The 19,372-nt window shown below is 41.0% G+C and overlaps 1 protein-coding gene across 1 annotated transcript in view; it reads left to right on the top strand.

Moving 5' to 3' along the window:
* The window catches only part of LOC111648297 (dual specificity calcium/calmodulin-dependent 3',5'-cyclic nucleotide phosphodiesterase 1C-like), a 102,345-nt gene that overhangs the window by 77,756 nt on the left and 5,217 nt on the right, over nucleotides 1–19,372 (top strand). The window contains exons 5-7 of the mRNA XM_023398146.1: nucleotides 234–416; nucleotides 2,038–2,104; nucleotides 5,771–5,887. Of these exons, the coding sequence (XP_023253914.1) occupies nucleotides 234–416; nucleotides 2,038–2,104; nucleotides 5,771–5,887 (367 nt within the window). The remainder of the gene's footprint in view (nucleotides 1–233; nucleotides 417–2,037; nucleotides 2,105–5,770; nucleotides 5,888–19,372) is intronic.

Genomic DNA, 19,372 nt, shown 5'->3' with positions numbered 1-19,372 from the left:
GCTGAGCACCCGTGGCACTAATAAGTATGAGGAATATTAAAAGATGCCTCGGGGCAAATCATCTACTTTCCTGATAAAAATAAATCATCAATCATCACAGTTTGATGAATGAACCATACAAGTAAATAAACAGTGGAACAGTCACATAATCATTTCTATGTTCATAGACAAAGTGGCCTGCAGAAATTGCAGTGCATGACCTTTGGGTGTCTGTTAATCTGTCTCTGCCACAGGCGGCTAGTGGACACAGAGGATGAGCTGAGGGACATCCAGTCAGAGTCGGTGCCCTCAGAGGTTCGTGACTGGCTGGCTTCCACTTTTACCCGGCAAAGAGGCCTGATGCTGCGCCGCAATGAAGACAAACCACGCTTCCGCAGCATTGTCCATGCTGTGCAGGCTGGCATCTTTGTGGAGAGGTTTGGTTATTTGGTTTACTTAAGTTTAGTTTTGTTGGGTCGTGTATAGTGTCTTTATGTAACAGTCCTCTTGATGTCTGGAAGCTATAGTCTGATGGTCATATAATGAATGTTTATAAGCCCTTATTATTGGCCTTATCTCATCAGCCAGTTTGCATTACTATAAGTTCACATGGTTTTCACATTATCCTGTACTATGTAATTATTCAGTTAAATCCTAATGAGTTATAACAGATTAATACAACATTTTCTTTAACCGGACAGACTGACTCAGTTTTTAATGGATTTTATTGCCAAACGTAGCAAACACACAGCAGAGCAGGTAAGAAAGTTACAGTTCAGTTCAAGGTAACAGTACTGTTGGGGGCAGGCTGGAGACGTAGTCAGGGAGGTAACAGATCCAGAACCACACAAGCAATGAGTCCAGGCAGACAAACCAGAAGGAGACAAGCAGATGAGTAGTCGGAACAGGGAAGCCAGCAGGTCAGAATCGGCGGGCAAAACAGGCAAATAGAACCGCAGGACAGAGAGCAAAAACTCAGAGTCAGGAATAGAAGGCAGGTGGGCTTACCGGGATATAGACGGCGCTGGCAGGTCAGAGACAGACGCTCAGGTGAACAATGGAGCAGGACTGACATTTTCAAATACAGTTGAAAGCACAACAATATTTTTTAACATTTTCAGTTCAAAATAGTAAATGTATGCGGCTAATTTTTCCAATAGCACAACAGATGCAACAATATTTGCTCATTTTAACGCTTAAGAAAATACAAACAAATGATTTTGGGAGTTATTATGTTAGTTTTCATGGTCTTATAATATATTTGCCTTCATCATGAGCAGATTTAGCTTTTTTTTGACTCAAAGTTGGCCTATGTTCAAAGCAAAACAAACTCAATAATTGTTTTATAAATAGTATGAAATTAATGAATAATACTACAATGCATATTTTCAGAATACTAAGCTTATTGAGACAATTAAATGGCTCTGGCAGCTTCTGTGTGGACTGAATATGCTGCTCTGCCTCTCTGCATCCCTCTCTGCACAGTAGATGCAGATAGAGGTACTTCTCCTTTATGGAAAGTAGCCAAGGTTTGTCCAAAAAGTCACTAGATTTGTTGCTAGGTACTGAATTAAAAAAGGTCTGAAAAGTCACTAAATCTACTGTCAAAGTTGCAAAATTGGCAATGCAGAAAAGCAAGGCTCCTGTGTAGTCAAGGTAGTAGTAGCAGATCCATCCAATCGATCACACAGCTATAACCAGTCCAGCTTTAGACTGAGGTGAAATAAATAAATACAAAAATAAATGAATGTAGAAATGCATAAATAAATAAACAACTGTAAAAACACATTGCATGCATTTATTTATGTATTTATTTCCTTGTTTATTTATACTTGTCATTTTTAGTCTTTCATACAAGTACATCATGAGCTCAGAATAAACAGTCTAGTTCCATTTGACAACCTAATATTGCATATGTTCAGAGTGCCTAGGTGCCTCTGGACAGTCTCTGAAAGAAGTTCTAATTGTTACTATAATAGCCAGTGAAGCAGTGTGTGTTGGCTTGGTTTGGCATTGTGTTGTGGTATGTGTTTTTGTATGTGTTATCTGTTGTGACAGGATGTACAGACGAACCTCCAACATGGCTGGTTTCAGTTATCCCCCAAACGTCATCAGTGAGCTCAAGGTATTTGTGTTTCCGTTTTCTATGTATGGTGAAAAGCTTGAAACAGATTAATATACAAATGGCATGAGAAAATATTTCAGGGCCCGTATTCATAAAGTATCTTAAAGCTAAAAGTAACTCCTTACTTTAGGAGAAACTCCTAAAAATAATGGGCGTGTCAGTCCTAACTTTAGGACTCCTAATTTTCTGACTAAGAGCTATTCACAAAACCACTTAGTGCTGGGGCGAGGCGTTGACGTAATTGACGTAATTGACGCAATTGATGTAATTGACGTAATAGATTATGTAAATACATTAGAAGTAAGATGTAGGAAGTAAGGTGACTGTGCCTAGTCAGAGCATGGACTCCGACAAAGAGCAAGCTGAAGCATAAAAACCTTGCTCACGATCATCTAAAGTGTGGGAGTATTTTAAGCAGGGTCCGAACAACATGGTGCTCTGCAAGCTCTTCAAATTAGAAATAGCTTATCACAGTAGTACCACCAGCATGCTCGAGCACTAGGAGTGGAGCTTTATTTTGGAGAGACTTTATATCGGACTGTAAAACACAGATTACCAGTAAAGACTGGGCTATTTTTTGTTCGGGATTAATGCCCTGCAGTGCATACTTTGATTGTCATATTTGTTTGTTTTAACCCTCTTAAGCCCATGGGAGCATAAATGCTTCCAAATTTCACGTTGTCTGTAGAGTGTACTTGCTCCGCGACTGTTTGTGCTAGAGACGTGCCGTTTTTTCTCCTTAAACAAGACAATCGGCACTTTCAATCAAGCCCCTGATCGTCAGTATGTCATCACTGACTTAGATTGAGACACTAACATTGAAAGTTTCTAAATATTTGGAGTAGTTTTTCTGGCACACTGCTGCTTTCTGTCTGTGTGTTTATTGAACGATTCTGATCTGCATTCTTTGCCAGTTTAGCGTCACGTGACTGAATCCTATTGACTCCAGTGGGTGAGGTCACAGCAAATCAGAGTATCTGATTCAGAGGCTTGGCCTGCCTGGGCTTTAAACCTAGACTGAATGAGAGCAGTGCTGTTTTACTCTGATATCAAAGTGAGTTGAAGTTGTTTGGAGTTTATTGAAGTGACAGAATAAATACAGAAGGATGTGACAGTACATATTTAGTGCAATGGAGAATTTGGAACTGATTTTTCAAGGACCAGGCAAAAAACGCCCATAAATACTGCTCCACAGAGTGATCATATCTCATGAACAGATAAAAATAGAAACTTCAAATCACCTCTCATTTTTTGTTTTTTGTTTTATGGGCTATTTTCCTCTATCATATGTACTGACGTCTTTATTGAGTGACATTTATTATTAGCTGAGGTTATGCTGATTCTAAATATGTGTAGCAGTTCGTGAAACTGTTACAAAAGACAATTTTATTAGGAAAAACACAGAGGTATTAAAGAACAAAAATACTGAAATATAAATGACAAGTTTTTAAAAATTATTTTGGGTAAATTTGTTATTATATTAATTGAGTAATAAAAAAATAATAGATTAGTCAATTAATCTATTCATATTTTTTTCGATTAAGCGATAGATTGATCGATACACAAATAATCGTTAGGTGCAGCCCTAATCTTAATGGCGAGTGCCCTGAGGCAGCTGTTTCAAAGGCATCATATTCCAGCTGGATGTCACCTGGTGGGGAACAGTGGATATCTTCTCATACTTTAACCCACAGCTGGGACCACAGCTACTTTAAAACAGTTGCAGGTACAACAAGTGGCTAATAGGCGCCAGTTAGGTTTAGTTAGGTAGTCCATGATGGATTAGCTTTTTATTTTTTATTTTTTCCATTGAGTGAATTAAGTGTAAGTTCTTATTGTAAAATTAAATTCTCCCGGGTTGGCACAAATCTTATTAAGCAGATGCATTTTGGGAATGCATTACTTTTGTTAACAGCACTTAATCTGTTATTATATAATTTGTATTGGTTTATTTATCAGTGTTTTTTCTATTATTACTGTGGGATGTTGCGCATGTGTTTTCACCAGCACAGACCTGTCTTTCATCAACCAATCGCTGTGATTATTGCAAGCAAGCTTGTCCATGAAAACTGACATCAGCCATAGCAATGGAGTTGCACTCTAGGCTTAATGGTTTTCACTTTTCCTTAGTAAAAGTTGCTCTCAGCAGCTTTGTGAATAGGACTTTTAGGAAAACCTTTAGTGTAACTTACGAGTACTCTAGTGGTAAGATAAAATTCTTTGTGAATACGGGCCCAGATCTCCTTCACCCTTTCACAATATGCAAATTCACAGACATGCATTATTTTCATTTTGTGCCATGCACATGCTAAATTCTTATCTCATTGAATTGAGAGCTGAGTGAAGGTCTAGAATGAAAAGAAGTTGAGGTGTGGAACGGGATTAATGTTTTTATCAAACATTAATTAGGGGATATACCAGGGATTGAATGGATATTGTGGATTGGTAAAGGCCAGAAGGTGTAATTTTACTGACCCACATTAAGTCACAATAACTGCACTTGAATAACAAGACCACACCACATATATGTGCAAGTTCATTTAGGGCACCTTGTTGGAGCATCATAGCTCTATCTACATAAAGGATGTATGTGTGAGGGACATTTTTCTCTCTCCAGTGTTCCTTTTGTTTTCCTAAACCTCACTAACACTCCAAGAGTTCAGGCCATAACAACCTTCACACAGTTAGACATTGTTTAACTTCTATTTTGACTGTTTATGTCTAGATGGAGCCACTGCTATCATCTGTAGCTAGGACACCCTGGGCCATATAGTTAAGGAGGTACAAGGAAAGCATATTGTTTAAATCTAGTTGTTGTCAGGGAGCTGGAGAAAACATGATGACCAGAAGTTCAGATGTCTCAGGCAGAAGTATTTATTGTAAGCTTGGCGCCAAGGAGAAAATGATAAGCAGTATACAACATGTGAATCAGAGTAGTACCACATTAAAATCTGAGAGTGTCTTGTCTGACTATGGGTATATAATCCCAGGTCTTACTCCATATTGTGTGAATATACTATTGGACACCAAAATCTGCATTGTCACATGTTCTTACCTAGTTAATATTACATTTGTCCTTTCTCTTACTGTGCTCATCCTTGACAACAACTAGATTTGAACAATATGCTTTCCATGTACTCCCTTATCTATAAGACCCTGGATACCCTAGCTAAAGATGATAGCAGTGGCTCCATGTAGACACAAACAGTCATAATAGAAGCTAAACAATATCTAAAAATGTGAAGATTTTGTGTTAGTGCGGTTTAGGAGAAAAAGGAACACTGGAGAGAGATAAATCTCCTTCACAGTATGAACTGGTGAGAAAGAACAAAGCAGCAAAGATGCATCACAACCAGAAAACGTCAGAGGTTAAAATAAAAGAGCAGCATTTTATTTATTTATCGATATTGGCAACCATCAGGAGGCAGGTGCAGGTTAACAATAGCAAAACGAAAAGAATATGCCCACACTACCATCTTGTTTCCAGTTCTTTCCACTTCTTTAGTTCTACATGACAACATTTCAAATGACATGTCGTAGTTATTGTTTTCTCATCCATGATATTTTCAAAAAATAAGAAAGAAAAAAGGTTCTAACTAACAATGAACAGATAAATGGGTACGTTGATATTCATTTGCTAATGAAACTTGTTTGTATCTATTCTAGCATGTAGACATGTGGTCCTTTGATGTGTTTGGATTGAATGTTGCTAGTGGAGACCACGCTCTGAAATTTGTCTTCTATGAACTACTCACAAGATACGACTTGATCAATCGTTTCAAGGTATGACTTCCATTGCCTTTATCAGTCACTTCAGATATGTGATTATGTGATGTCATATTATTCCTCTTCCAAACATGTACTTTTCTAACACCACGTTCATACAGTTGAAGTCAGACGTTTACATACACCTTACCTCAGTTTTGTGCAATTCCTGACATTTAATCCTAATAAACATTACCTGTCTTAGGAACGTTATGACATTTTAAGAACATGAATGTCACATTCCCAGTGGTTCAGAGGTTTACATACGTGTCAGTATTTGGTAGCATGGCCTTTAATTGTTTAATTTGGGTCAAACATCTCGAGTAGCCTTCCACTAAGCTTCTCACAAAAAGTTGTTGGAATTTTGGCCCATTCCTCCTGACTGAACTGGTGTAATTGAGTCAGGTTTGTAGGCCTCCTTGCTTGCACACACCTTTTCTTTTGCGCACAAATTTTCAATGGGATTGAAGTCAGGACTTGGTGATGGCCACTGCTATACCTTGATAAGTCATTTTGCCACAACTTTGGAAGTATGCTTGGGGTCATTGTCCATTGGTAAGACCCATTTGTGACTGAGCTTTAACTTCCTGGCTAATGTGTTGAGATATATCTTCAATTTTTCCACATTATTTTCCTTCCTCATAATCTATTTTGTGAAATGCCCCACTCCCTTCTGCAGCAAAGCACCACCAAGGTTCATAGTTGGGAATTTGTTCCATGGCTTGCAAAACATACCATTGTATGTTTTTCTGCAAACATACAATATTCATTATGGCCAAACAGTCCTATTTTTTTTTCATCAGACCACAGGACATTTCTCCAAAAAGTAGAATCTTTGTCCTATGACGGTTTTAGGGTAGTGGCTTCTTCTTCAGGTTATGTTGATATCCTATATCCACAGGAAAACAAGGTTATATAAGGTTATATGTGGATATTGAGACTTTTGTACCTGATTCCTCCAGCATCCTCACAAGGTCCTTTACTGTCCTTTGACAGAACATGTCACCTTCCTGAGTGGTATGATACCTGTATGGTCCCATGGTGTTTATACTTGCATAGTATTTTCTGTACAGTTGAATGTGTTTTTTTCAGGTGTTTAAAATAAATAATAATTAATTAAAATTCTCCCAAGAATAAACCAGTGGAGTAAACTTGCAGAGTTCCACAATTTGTTTGCTCACATCTTGCATCATTGCTTTTGATTTTCCCATGATGTCAAGCAAAGAGGCACTGGGTTTTGAGGAAGGCCTTAAAATACTTCCACAGGGACTCTTTCAATTAACTCAGATTGTGTCAATAGCCTATGAGAAGCGTCTAAAGTACTCTGCTGGAATTTTCCAAACTGTTTAAAGACAGAGATCAAAAAATCCATGGATTTTTACTGGCCCTCTGTGAGTGATTATCATTCATTCACTGAGAATGTGATGCATTTATGTTCTGCGACTGTGCTCACATATGTAACAATCTCACAGATGCAGCTTGAGCTGCCGCCATCATCATTTTGGGGTGGAGGAAACATTTGACCCAATGATGATGATACAGAATTTTAGAAAATTATTGCAATTTTATTTAAAAAAAAAAAAGGATTCTCCCATCTCCACACAGGATCTCTGGAGCTTAGCCAGAGTGACCATTTGGTTCCTGGTCACCTCTGTTATCAAGGCCCTTCTCCTCCAATTGCTCAGCTTGGCCTGGCCAGTACCAGTTGTGGTTGGTTGGGGTTGCACACCTCTTCCATTTAAGAATTATGGAGGTCAATGTGCTCCAGGGAACCTTCAGTGCAGCAAAATTCTTTTGGTTGTTCAGGCACTTCCTCCCTCCTGATGTCTTGGTTTTTGCTCTGATATACACTGTCATCTCTGAGATCTTATATCGACAGGTGAATTGAATTTACCACAGATGGACAGCAAGATGCACCTGAGCTAAATTTCAAGTATCATAGCAAAGGGTCTGAATACTACAGAAGCGTATTGCTGCCACACCAAGAAAATGGGGTCAGTTTCACATTATAACCTTAAAAGTTAATTGTTATAACAAGATGTTTTTCACGTTATGACAATATATTTTCACGTTATTAGAACATACAAACTTATCACGTTATAACAAGAAACTTTTCTTGTTATAATATACTCAAGTTGGGGGCGTTGTGTGGCGTAGTGGTCTAAGCAGGCGCCCCATGTGTAGAGGCTACAGTCCTCGCTGCAGTTGGCCCCGGTTCGAGTCCCGCATCGGACGGCCTTTACTGCATGTCATTCCCCCTCTCTCTGCCTCCTCATTTCCTGTCTCTCTCCACTATCCTATCCAATAAAGGCACAAAAGCCCAAAAACATATCTTTAAAAAAAAAAATATATATATACTCAAGTGTATAAAAGAAAAGGTTTTTTTTTTTCCTAATAAAAAATAACCTAATATTATGTGAAAGCACATTTTTCCAAATTAAACCAAGGGGTGACATCTGGTTGTACCTCAACACTTAATGGAGTGGGGAGGCCTACGTTCCTCAGTCTGCAGAGGAGGTGGAGGTGCTGTTGGGCCTTCTTGATGATGGCTGTGGTGTGCTGGTGATTGTAGGAGTTTTTGTACCCCCTGCTGTTGGTGTTCTCGAACTTGAGAGTAAAAAGTATTAAGGAAGGAGGGGTCATCATATCCTGCCCATACATGGGCTTGTAGCCTGTTACAGTCTGGAATCCCTCCCAGAAGTACTGCGTAGGCTTGTTGTTGGCAACAGTAATATAATCTATGCATGTGTTTATGAATCCCATCACAAACTGTAAAGTAGCTAAAGCTAAAGTATGGCAAGTAGTTGCATCCATAAACATGTGCCACAGAGTGCATTCAAAGCATCCATGCAGTGCTGGAATTACCTGTGGCCACACTCTGATCTCCTTCACTGCTGGGGGCACTTGTTTCACCTGGGGCTTGTATGCAGGCGTCAGGTGGTCAAGTGGTCAGAGTTGCCAGTGTGGGCTAAGAGAGCAGCTCTGTATGCATTTTTGATGTTTGTGTACACCAGGTCGAGTGTATTATTTCCCCTCGTTGCACATTTCACATGCTGATAGAATTGAGGTCAGACAGCCTTTAAACTTGCCTTGTTAAAATCCCCCACAACAATGAAGAATGCATTAGGGTGGGATGTCTGCAACTGGCTGATGGCATTACAAAGTTCATCCTTGGCCTCCTTTGCATTTGCACTCGGGGAACATAAAATATATATCGAAGCCTATGGGGGACCATATTCAATTGATAATGTAATTCCACAATAGCATTTTAATTTTCCACATATGTATGTGTTATTTCAGTAAAAATTGAAATAAAAATGCAATGAACCAATTAGCATTTTCACATTCACATACCTGCATAGGCATTCTAGGACCATATTAAAATAAAAACAGAAAAGCTGTTTAACATTTCATTTTCAAATTTTTTTTACCTTATTTTACATGTCAGCAAGGCGATATTCAGGTCACAATTAAATGAAAGTGCAGTTTTGTTAACAATTTGAAAATGGAAATGAAAACGGCATTTGACATTTCATTTTCAAAGTCTTAACCTGGTCTACATTGGACAATATTTACATGCAATTTGCAAAACATCTATAGAATTTTCATTTACATGTCACCATGCTTTTTGGGGTCAAAATGAAAATGCAATGTAATAACAATCTGAAAATGAAAATGGAATTTGACAATTTTACATGTCAGCAAGGCGATATTCAGGTCACAATTAAAATGAATGTGCAGTTTTGTTAACAATTTGAAAATGGAAATGAAAACGGCATTTGACATTTCATTTTCAATATCTTAAGCTGCTCTACAGTGGACAATATTCAAATGCAATACGCAAAAAAGCACCCCCGGTCTATTGAATTTCATTTACATGTCACCGCGCTACTTTGGGGTCAACATGAAAATGAAAATGGAATCTGTCAGACATCTTATCAAGGCGGGTCTTGAGTTAGGATGTCACTGCCTTGTCACTGTTTGCCTGTCACCATGACAGTGGCTAATGGCTTGTCGAGCAGTGAATGCTGTTTTCTATCAAGTAGTACACTGAAACTTGGCCGACGTTGCTTCACTCAATTTATTACTATAGCGTTAACACCATAATTTAGAATTTGCTCTCGTTGAAAGGGACACCAGTCCTCTGGGAGGACAAAAATTAATTACCTCATAGATAAATTTAGCAATCTCATATCAGAAGCCATGACTTCTCGATTCAATAGATCTCCAGTCTCTATGTCAAAAGAACACAACAGGACAACAACTGGTTGTAAATAAAGAAGTTTATTAACCAAACTACTATCTACAGAGTAAATGCAAGGTGTAATAATCATAAAGATGAAAACACTAATGAAATGAGCTGTGTGATGAGTTGGCAATGTTGGGAGAGAATATGTTATGGCTATACACTACAGCTATACAGCTAATGATACTACGTCTACGAATGAGATTTGGCAATTAAATATTACTATATTTTGACATCAACCCAGTCATGAGTAGAGTGTTAAGACCGGCTTACTGTGAGTTCTGCTGTAGCTGGAAACCCTTGGACGGATCTAGGTGGATTATCCTGGAGGCTATGCCCCTTTATCACGGTGACAGATTCTGCTGGTGTCTCAGCGGTTGAGCTCTAGTGTAGTTTGTCAGGGGACTTTCTTTCTCAGGCACTCTTGATTTCTGGTAGGCTTCTCTGCAGGCGGTCGTAGGCAGATGTGTTATCTACAGTAATGGCGTCTCTTGCGGGTTAATGCGAAAAAAACTCCAAGGCACTCTATTTGGCGGGAAAACTAGATTGACGTTGACCAGATAACTCTAAACTGTCAAAAATCTTCAAAAAGGAAAACTTGATAATAATTAAAAGTTACAAAATTACTCTGAGGCACTTCTGTTGTTTTGGTTTAGTTGGTCTTGACTTGGCTTAGAAAAATAGAAGATTGCGCATGGAGACAAAAAGAATGTTTCTTGGTGCATGTGGTAAAGAAAGAATAAAGGACGCGGAAAAAGTGTGAATTGATCACAACTGTTTATCCCCTGGGGGCTGGCGCATGTTTCAGGGGCATTACCTGTCTTTACCTGTGTTTCAACTTAGAGAACACTAATTTTCCACTGAACTTTTGAGTAGTTTAATTCTAGAGTTTACCTATAAACTCACACATCCGTCTTCCACAATGACCATAAAACATTAAATGAAATAACATATAAACCTAATGGCACTAATAATAACAGACAGTAATAATACAAGTGTTGATTTCATATTACATCCTTCAAACCTGGAATTAATCATACTACAAGTGGCTAATTGATCAAACAACATCATAAATATTTCCTGAAGCTAATAGTCTCTACATGTGGATTACACATCAGTTCTTTGACTGTAATAATTATAATATGGACATTCTGGATGTCATGTAGGTATGTTACCTTGTGTGAAGGATGCTGACAGTGGTCACATGAAGGACATTGTCTTAAAGTCTACATGTTACATTTCAAACATTCTATAGGATAGAAGTTTGGGATTGACCTATTACATAGAAACATCTCATGAGTTACAGAACAGTTAGATATATAATTATGTTGTCTTCCTCCGATCTGTGTCTGTGAAGAGTGTTCTGCTGGTCACTGCTCAGGATTGGAATGTGGGTTGTAGTTTATGACTCTTATCTAGAGAGGGACAGAGGAAGGGAGGTTGGTGTGTGTGCGTTTGTGTGTGTTCATGCATGGTACAGAGAGGCCAGGATTCACACCTTAGTGATAATCACTCCTTTTGGTGTTACTTGTCCTATTTAAGAAACAATCAAATATCATTAGACAGAGTCTTATTGTTACAAACTGGAGATTTTGCCTATGTTCTCCAGTTACATGGTGTCCATTCGTTGATCCTCTGGAGCTGACCCTTTGACCCTTGGTCTGTTTCTGTGTTCCTCTGGCATGGTAAAAGCATGGTCTGTTTGTGAGAGAAGGGTCCTTTGTCTCTGTTTACCATCAGTTTGATAGTTTGATGGTGGGAAGAGTAACAAAGTGTCAATTTTGGGTCCATAATTCTGCATGTCCTTACAATGAACTTCTTTAATGGCTCGTGACTGGTGCCAGACCTGGTATGTACGCTACATTACACTCTTTGGGGATAAAACTATGTGAACTGAGCAGATGAGACAGAACCAGACCTCAGGACTTTGATAATAAACGCATGGTGACTTACAAGTATTGACAAGTATTGACATTGATCTGGTTGACAGGCAAAATGGAAGCTAACTGTTGTAGCTGACACACAGCTGTATGCTAGCATTGCTTGTTTATTATTACTGTAATCTCCTCTGCATCTCAGGGTGTTCACAAATGTAAGACCATGTGAAATGTTTACATTTACTGTGGGAGTCAGATAGCCTAGTCATTAACATCACAGCTGTAATGGCTGCGCTGACTTTGACTTTGGCATATTGTTTCTGGTTTGTCTGTTTGCCCATGTCCCATTCTTGTGGGCATAATAGCTCAGAAACACCTCGAAGAGGATTGTGATATTTATTACATCTTCAGCAATGTCTGCTGTCTTTAGGCACAGTTAGACTCGCTAACCCGAACTAATTGCGCACTCTGCCATCCTTGAAAATTTCTCATAAAAAGTTAGACAATCTCTTTTAAATCCCACAATTTCCAACCTAACTTGACAATTTTCACAGTTTTGGTGTCATTTTGATATATTTTACAGTTTTTGAGGAAGTGATGGGAGTACCCTCCACCTCTCCCATTGACTACAATACAAAGTCAGGGGCAGGTGTTACTGGGCAGAAATCAGCAAAGCGGATTCTGATTGGCTTATTAATTCTTAGCCTTTTAACTCAGGTATGAGAGCAACTCTAAGATGAATCAACACGGTGTGTTTGCGTGTACGTGGTTCTTTGCAGGTGTGTTCATGTCTTTCTATAATTGTGAGGACAATGTCACGAGTTTGAGGTAAGTAGGGGTAAGGGGTGGACCAAAATGCGGAGAAGGTAGCAGTGTCAAAGAATTTATTCCAAACAAAACCAAAGTCCATACATACACAGATGCCACAGACGAACCAAACACCAAACCTCATCACCAAATAACATTGATCCCACAAGGACAAGACAGTACAAGGGCTTCTTAAAGGAACGGAACTGATTAGTGATGGAGAACAGGTGGGGAAGCAGACACATCAGGGAATAAACCAAAAGGAAGCAAAACTAGAACTCAGACACTGGGGTGACACGACTATCAAAATAAAACAGGAAGTGTATGGGGAAACAGAGCACAAGACAGGGAAGACAAAACTAAACACCAGAAACAACCAAACCAGAACCACTCAAAACCCAGAACAGAAAACCAAAACCCAGAAAACCAAAAACCAAGAAAGTCCATAAAACCAAAACCCTGGAGCCTCCAGGTTGAGACCATGACAGTAACCCCCCTTTAAGGGACGGCTTCCAGACATCCCCAGAGTGGGAGGAGGGGGTCCGGAGGAGGGACACAAGGGACCTCCGGGGGCAGAGGAGGTGGCGGGACCGTAAACACGGAAGGGCACTCTGGAGGCCGGCCACGAGGATGGACTGGGGGCAACTCAGGTGGATGGCTCGGAGGCCTTATGGATAGGCAGGGCAGTTCAGTGGGACGACACGGAGATCGGGCAAATGGACGGAGCCATTCTGGAGGCCGGCGGCAAAGATGGGGTTCCTCCGGAGGTCGAGCCGGAGGATGGCATCGCCCCTCTGGAGGGCGAGCAGGAGGACGGCGGTGATGACGGGGTCTCTCCGGAGAATGGCGTCGCCCCTCTGGAGGGTGACCAGGACCCGACTTGGTACCAGGGGCAGGAGTTAGCTGGACCGCCATCAGGACACGAGGAACAGCGATCGGCCGGACCACTGGAGGCGGCACAGAGTCTGGGACCACTGGAGGCGGCTCAGAGTCAGGGCCCACCGGAGGCGGCTCCCCGGCAGGAGTCAACGACACCAAGAGCCACGTAGGCTGAGTCAGGGCAAGAATCAATGGGGGTGGCGCCCTGGCAGGAACCACGAGCGGAGGTGACATCATGGCTGGAGCCAGGAGAGGTGGTGACGTCACATCAGGAACCAGGAGAGGTGGTGACGTCACAACAGGAACCAGGAGAGGTGGTGACGTCACACCAGTAGCTGTTGTCGACGCCGCCGGGGAACACGGCTCAGCGGCCGCCGACACCACAGGAGGGACGGGAACAGTCGTCGACACCACTGGAGAACAGGGAGCAGCGGCTGTTGACACCACAGGAGGGACAGGAACAGTTGTCGACGCCGCTGGAGAACACGGAGCAGCGGCCGTTGACACTACAGGAAAGACGGAAACAGTCATCGACGCCGCCGGTGAACACGGAGCAGCAGCCACCGGCACCACAGGAGGGACAGGAACAGTCGTCGACGCCACCGGAACCAGACCAGGAACCACAGTCAGGAGTCAGCTGGACCGCCGACAGGACAGGAGGGACAGGATTCGGCCGGACCGCCGATAGGGAACGAGGAGAAGGAGTCGGCCGGACCACTGACTGGGAACCAGAGTCAAGAGTCAGCTGGGCCACCGACAGGACACGAGGGACAAGATTCGGCCGGATCGCCGACAGGAAACGAGGAGCAGGAGTTGGCCGGACCACTGACTGGGAATGTGGTGCGGGAGTGGGTGCAGCAGGGGCTGGACCACCAGCAGTGTCTCTCCTACACCGCCAGGGCTTCCCACCCCACAGGGACCGAGGTCCCCCTCGGGCCAGCCGGGTTCCCTCGCAGGTTCTCCTGCCATAGTCCGAGCCTGCTGACCCGATCCCGTAACCCTTAATCCCTGTGGATTTACAGCGACGCAGGTGAGGCAGGCAGAGCTTTGTGGCTGGCCTGCTCGGCATGTTTGGCCACCTGCCTACGAAAAAACTTGGAAAGAGTTATTACCTCCGCTGAGTCCTTTTGTCCTGGTGGGATCATTCTGTCACGAGTTTGAGGTAAGTAGGGGTAAGGGGTGGACCAAAATGCGGAGAAGATAGCAGTGTCAAAGAATTTATTCCAAACAAAACCAAAGTCCATACATACACAGATGCCACTGACGAACCACGAACCTAACCCCAAACCCCAAACCTCAAACCTCATCACCAAATAACAATGATCCCACAAGGACAAGACAGTACAAGGGCTTCTTAAAGGAACAGAGCTGATTAGTGATGGAGAACAGGTGGGGAAGCAGACACAGGTGGGACACATCAGGGAATAAACCAAAGGAAGCAAAACTAGAACTCAGACACTGGGGCGACACGACTATCAAAATAAAACAGGAAGAGTATGGGGAAACAGAGCACAAGACAGGGAAGACAAAACTAGACACCAGAAACACCCAAACCAGAAACACTCAAAACCCAGAACAGAAACCCAAAACCCAGAAAACCAAAAACCAAGAAAGTCCAAAAAAACAAAACCCTGGAGCCTCCAGGCTGAGAGCATGACAGACAATTTTCTTTAAAAACCATTATTGTGAGGTAATTTTGGCAGGTCCTGACAACTTCAGAAGGCTTTTTGAAGGTTAAAGCGGAAATGAAACATGCATGTTTTTGGCACTGGTAGTGAGGAAATTTATTAGAAAAACCACCTTGCCTAAAATCTGATATTAAAAATTGTGAAAACCACAAATATGACTAATTTATTTTCGTAATTTCGAATTGCTAGCTAACTAGCGAGCAGCCATTTTGGTGTGACGTCATTGCATACGTAACAGGGTTGGTTGGGTGCGTTGGCCAGTGAAGACAGTGAAGCATTTCTGAACCGAGTTAAACTGGAAATGGAGGACGACGGGATTAATAACGTGATCTATTTCTCTGTCTAACCCTAACCCATCCATAGGTACATAGTTACTAGAACTAGTTTTTATAGTCATCTGTCATGAAGTGGCGTTATTGCAGTCCAGGACCAAAAGAGGGCTCCAGTACAATTTGCATAGTATCTAAAATACGTAAATTTCAGTAAAAGGCGAAACATTTCCTTATGCATAAAAATATTATTTTGCCTAGTGCCGCTACTATTGGTTCATATTGCTGATTTATTAATGTTATGGTCATGTTGGTCATGAATAAAACCAGTGCAGTAGCGAGCAGGCAAAGCGGACATCGGCCAATCAAAAATGCTTATTTTGTTGTGAGCCAATTCCGGTGTGGTTAAAAAAAAAAAAACAAGTCAGGTCTCCAGCGGTTTCCTGGATGGACGGTCAGACACTTTAGGTTGAAAAAAGTAAGAATTGCTCCAAAAGTCGGGCCATGTGAAGGAAAAGCTAGCAAAAAAACTTTATTGCACGCATTGCAAGAAGAAACAAGATAATGGTGAGGAAGATAATGTATGTGGATTATAATGTTTGGAGTATAAAGTCTGGAGTGTCTGAAGTTACCGACTGTTGGAAACAGAGTCACGGTAAGAAATATTTCTTACGAAGTTTGTATCAGCTGTGACCTCTTGCTGAGAGATGTACCATGTATGGTGTGGAATGATGTGAGTTTTAGGTGAATACCTTCAGGCCCGAGTATTTTTAATGGTTGTGGTTTTAATTTCTGACAGTCATTTTGGTTGCTATATTGTACAGCCAAACTTTCATCAGTTCATGCTGCAGAGATGCTATGAAAATCTTTAGGCTAGGTGACGTGCGTCGGACTGTGTGTCAGGGTGAGGGGACATCAGGTGTTCGTGAGTGCTGCTGTTTGGAGTGAAAAAAGTGTTCAGTGAGAGCTAGAGAGACTCTCACAGAGACTTTGTGGAACTTTATTGCAGTCAATGATGATGTTCATCTCAAACAGATACCAGTACCTGCCGACTTATGTGGGTTGCTAAATGCCCTACCTGTCTCTTCCCTGCCTGGCTAGCGCGGTTTAGCGCCCTTTCCCTACGGCGGACTGATGCCTCTGTACCGCTGTTGTCAGAGTATGTAGGCCAGTCAGTAGCGTACATATTATAGGCGGTGAAATTGAAAACAAATGGAGCAACTTCAGGCTTTAGTCTGTTGGTCCGGCGAACAACTAGTTTGCCTGACTCAAAGATCTTGTCCTCTAGGTAATCTTCATCCAAAAAATGTTCACTGCAAACCCTGGAGTCAGTGCCCATCGGTGGGCTCTCTCTCTTCAGTGCCGCCAACCAGCGCAGCAGGACTGCTCTTCGTTTCAGTGGCAGTTTATGAAAATGGACAGTTTTGTCCTTGGCTTTAACTCTCTAAAACTCATTTTTACATCCAGGACCGATACAATAGTGGCCTCCCTTTTGTCTTCTCCTGTCCCGTGGCTCCTCAGTCTCCATCCTTTCACTATCTTCAACTATTTCACTGTCTCAACCGCCAAGCCAACCAACCCCGTGACGTCACAGGTTATAGTACTGCAAGATGGCGCCACTCTTGCTACGAAAGATGTAACGGATCTTATATTTTCTCTTATATGTTTACATTTGTCATATTTGTTATATAATTGTTGATTAGAGTGGAAATCCATTTAGTAAATCACATTAACTTGATTGACTGCTTCATTTCCACTTTAAGCTAACGCACTTCCCAACACCATGAACACATTTACAATGATAGACACACAAACTCCACCATATGGATATTAATTGTATAAGTGTCTCAACCTGGTAACACAAGCTTTTTGGAGGCTCTTTGGCAGACAGCTCTACTGCCACACACAAAAATACACACACACACATTGACAGACACACACAAACACCAGCTTACTTTTTTGATCTTCAACTTCAAAATAAGAGTCTCAACCAGGTAAAAGAACTTACTGGAGGGCAGTTGTTGGGCAGCTCTACTGCTACAAGGTAGTGGTGGTATAGCTCTATTGCAGATCAACTTTTGTTAGTACATGTACATCTGTTTTTCAGAAGGAAACACTTAAACGTTGCTATGGTATTGCAGTATTGTTTACAGTTGTCTTTTACACTGCACATACTTCTATAAAGAATAGAGAAAAATGGTGCAAAGCACATATTGTATATGTGCCATAGATGTGCCAAAAATGATATGTGCAAATCTTATTTTCCAAATTATAATTATCCAGAAATTTTTCAAAGTTGCCTGCACCTTAGAGCTGTTACACTGTTTTAACTGTTGCACTGTTTTAAATAAATGGTGCAAAGCACATGCTGTTAAAGTGAAGTGAATCTGTCCATTCTTTCAATCCAAGTAACAACAGGTTGTCTAACAATCATTTTGAGAGACTCCTGCTCATGAAGCATAACAACTGCTTTGCTGATAAATAAGTCAATTAAGCTGGACTAATCTGGTGAGCTATAGACTCAAGTTAAATGCAGTTCATATACCATACATGTGTTTTTTTCTTTTAAGTCTGTCATCATCATCTGGTGTTAGGAATGCCAGTCTCTTATATTATTTCATTTATTGATATATTATTTTGAAGCAATTCATATTTGTTATTCATCATATTTGTGTGTTTGTGTTTATTTCTTTATGAAGGCCATCAATCTCTTTTATGTTATATCGTAAGAGATTCACTTTCACTTTGAAGTTAGGCCAACATTACCTCAAAGTAGGAACAGATATTCTAATGATAAAAGTTTCAAATTAAAGTTTTAATTATACTTTTATTTTGAGCCAGTTATAACCTGCTGCATGTGTTGACTTGTTATTGCTATATTTTTCTGTGAAGTGCTCCTTGGGCTCATTTTCACTAACGTTATGTAGCGAGGGCCCTCATAGCCCATAATGCATTGTGCTTGACTGATTAGTTTGTAAGTTTGCCATTTTATTTTTCATTTTCGATTTCATTTTGAACATCATTTTGCCATGTCTGTTTAGAACATGGTAGTTTATGTCAACAACATATATAAACATGGTACATGTAGTAATTGTCATTTGCAGCTGGTTTTTGGTTTTCACCACGAGGAAGAAGGCTGTTGAGATTCTTGACTCCAGCTGATTTTTTTTTAATTGTCATTCAATCCTGCTCCTTATTTGCATTCAATTAAAGACCTGACTATTCAAACATCCAGGTCCCCGTGATGTGCTGCAAAAGTAATATAATAAGTAACGGAACTAGTTACTTTTCCTGGGGTAATGAGTAATATTAAATACATTTCTTTCTTTGAGTAATGACCTCAACACTGGCTATGTCAACAGTTAGCTATGCATTTGGGCTAGAAAACTAAATGCAAATGCTATAATGTCATGCACACAAGGGCTCTCATTTATCAATCTTGCGTGAAAACAGGTGCAGATCTGACTGCAGAATTGGTCGTACGATAGGATACACGTGTGATTCATGAAACATTCGTATCTGACCAATTCCAGCGTACGAATGATCGGGTCTTGATAAATGCGGCGGCTGAATTCGATCGTCATTAACATGTTACGCCCTTAAATATTCCTGGTTCGGAGGCCTCGCCCACTAAGGTCAAACATGGAGAGAAGCGTTACTGGCGAAAAACGAAACTTTTCAGAGATGGAGATCGACATCCTGACATCCGAGGTGGCGCAAAATAAGGATGTGCTTTT

Source organism: Seriola lalandi, unplaced genomic scaffold, assembly GCF_002814215.2.
Source record: "Seriola lalandi dorsalis isolate HSWRI2012SDOR001 ecotype SW California unplaced genomic scaffold, Sedor1 jcf7180002054972, whole genome shotgun sequence".
NCBI classification, from domain to species: Eukaryota; Metazoa; Chordata; class Actinopteri; order Carangiformes; family Carangidae; genus Seriola; species Seriola lalandi.
This window is presented reverse-complemented; position numbering and strand designations above follow the sequence as displayed.